The sequence below is a fragment of the Lithobates pipiens genome, unplaced genomic scaffold, assembly GCF_037356315.1.
Source record: "Lithobates pipiens isolate NorthernLeopardFrog02 unplaced genomic scaffold, aLitPip1_a1.2 Scaffold_18, whole genome shotgun sequence".
NCBI lineage: Eukaryota > Metazoa > Chordata > Amphibia > Anura > Ranidae > Lithobates > Lithobates pipiens.
The window spans coordinates 470,275,378-470,277,877 of NW_027507758.1; the positions used below are offsets into that span (position 1 = coordinate 470,275,378).

At 36.7% G+C, this 2,500-nt stretch overlaps 1 protein-coding gene across 9 annotated transcripts in view; it reads right to left on the reverse strand.

Moving 5' to 3' along the window:
• The window catches only part of PAX3 (paired box 3), a 90,517-nt gene that overhangs the window by 71,442 nt on the left and 16,575 nt on the right, over positions 1-2,500 (reverse strand). For 3 of the 9 annotated variants that reach the window (XM_077488301.1, XM_077488298.1, XM_077488292.1), the window contains exons 2-3: positions 1,853-2,088; positions 238-367 (exon numbers count right to left, since the gene is read on the reverse strand). In XM_077488301.1, coding sequence (XP_077344427.1) covers positions 238-367; positions 1,853-1,990 — 268 coding nt within the window. In that variant the 5' untranslated portion in view covers positions 1,991-2,088. The remainder of the gene's footprint in view (positions 1-237; positions 368-1,852; positions 2,089-2,500) is intronic. The other 6 variants (XM_077488300.1, XM_077488296.1, XM_077488299.1 and 3 more) reach the window with 4 other exon arrangements.

Consider the following 2,500-nt stretch of genomic DNA (forward strand, 5'->3'; position numbering starts at 1 on the left):
CCTCTCCGGCAATAAAAGCATTTTAGGCTGTCGCTGTGTGCACTTTACAATAAGAGCCTATTAACATGTATGCAATAATGCAGACTGTGGTTAATATTTGATGGCTGCAGTTGGCTCCACGGGAGGAGCCACGGCCTCTCCATAGAGCAGCAATCAATAGATTTTATTGCCTAAGTGATGGGGCCGCTTCTAATAGAGATGGATGATCTGGATTATCAATATTAATGGCTGTAATACCTGAAGGAACGGTATTTCGATCACAAACTCCGTCCTTAAGTAATTTATCTCGAATTTCCCAGCTGAACATACCCGGGTTGTCTCGTTTAAACTCTTCAATCTTCTTCTCCACATCTGGAGTGGTCACCTGCTTTAGATAGAAGAGGACAATAAGGTGAGTCCATCAGCTGGCAGCAGCTCCTGTCCATACACACATACACAGAGGAGGGGAGATCACCTTACACCCCTAAATCCTGGCAATCCAGAAGCTCGCAAAAACCTCACATCACATTACAAGAAATGCCACAAGTAGAGAAATAACTTCCTGCACCCTACACTACCAGGAAGGAGGGCAACAGATGGCAATGGACACTCAAATCATCCACCTAATCACTTCTATTATAATTGCTATCATCTGTCTTCTTCACCATTTGCAAATCTGCCCCCCCCCCCCCCAAACAGTTATAGGAAACATATTACATATTATATTCATATAAACACATACACAGCATGCACACTAGGCTTTAAAAAAAACTCAAATTCCCTTGGCATAAAAAGCGTTCATATCTCTATGTACAGGGTTTTGTTTAAGAGAGTTTTTCGTTTTTTCTGCCAGTAAACTCAAATCAGAAAAAAAAAATATATATATATATATATATATATATATATATATATATTATGTATAATATATTTTAGATAGATAGATAGATAGATAGATATAGATAGATAGATAGATAGATAGATAGATAGATAGATTATAGATAGATAGATCTGTCTATATCTATCTATAGATATAGATAGATAGATAGAGATATAGAAATAGATAGATAGATAGATAGATAGATAGATAGATAGATAGATAGATAGATAGATAGAAATATTCCAAATCCTTAAACACACATAAAAAATATATTCATATATAAATAATAAATATATTAAACAATTAAACATTATTTAAACACAAGTATTATATATATATTATTTTGCTACATAAATATTATCTATCTATCTATCTATCTATCTATCTATCTATCTATCTATCAATCTATATATATATATATATCTATATATATATATATATATATATATATATATATATATAATAAAAATAAAAATCATAGCTATATATGTGTGTGTGTGTGTTGTTATTATTATTATTTTTATTAGCTTAGTAAAATATATATATCTAGATTTTAACCATTAGGCGTAATTATCAATTGTCAAAGGGCAAGTGTATTCTGGGGTTTAGCCTGCATGGGGATAGAGCTCCTACTGTGGGATCTCGCTGACATAAGAGTGGCGTAGTTTGACTCGGGGTCAATTGTGTTTATTGGCTCTATTGATCCCTCCTAAGATGGCCAGTAGCAGCATATGGTTGTGTGCACAGGATATCTGACACTGCACTTTCTCCATATACTCAGTGCTTCTATGAGTTTCATAGATACAGTATAAAGACATGTGTAGTGCAGCCAGTGTCACAGTCCTATAACAGTCCTAGCTCAGTCCTGCTGATGTCCTATACAATAGAGTGGAGATGTTTGGGTGGGATGTCCTTACAGGGACTGTGCGGCACTCAGATAACACGTTCTATATTGACACAAGTGGCCCTAGTCGCTCTCTCCTAGTAGGTCCTCACCTTGGGTTTGCTGCCTCCGATTGCTCCTGGTCTGATGGATCCAGTCTCCTGGTACCTGCACAGGATCTTGGAAACACAGCCATGGGACACCCTGAGCTGGCGGGAGATGACACAAGGTCTGATGCCATGGTGGGCCATCTCCACTATCTTATGTCTGATGTGGTTGGGAAGAGGCCTGCCGTTGATGAACACACCACCGAGCTGGTTCACTCTGCCTTGTCCTAGAGGAGTGGACACTGTATGTTAAAAAGACATCAGATGGTTATTATTAATGGACTGTCACTGAAACACATCACCCCATTTGTCCCCCTGTTTCCCTGACCCACACAAATAGTATAGACTTTCATAAACTCTCATATAAATGCAAAGAGGAAGTTATAGAGATATTATCTCTGGATACATAATCTACCTGACCCACACAGATAGCATACATTTTCATAAATTCCCATAAATGCGTAGAGTAACCTATACAGATACAACCGGATACATAATCTACCTAACCTACGCAGATAGTATAAACTTTTAAAAATTCCCATATAAATGCATATAGGAATTTATACAGAAATTATCTCTTGATACATAATCTACTTGACCAACACAGATAGTATAAACTTTACTCAATCCCCATATAAATGCATATAGGGATTT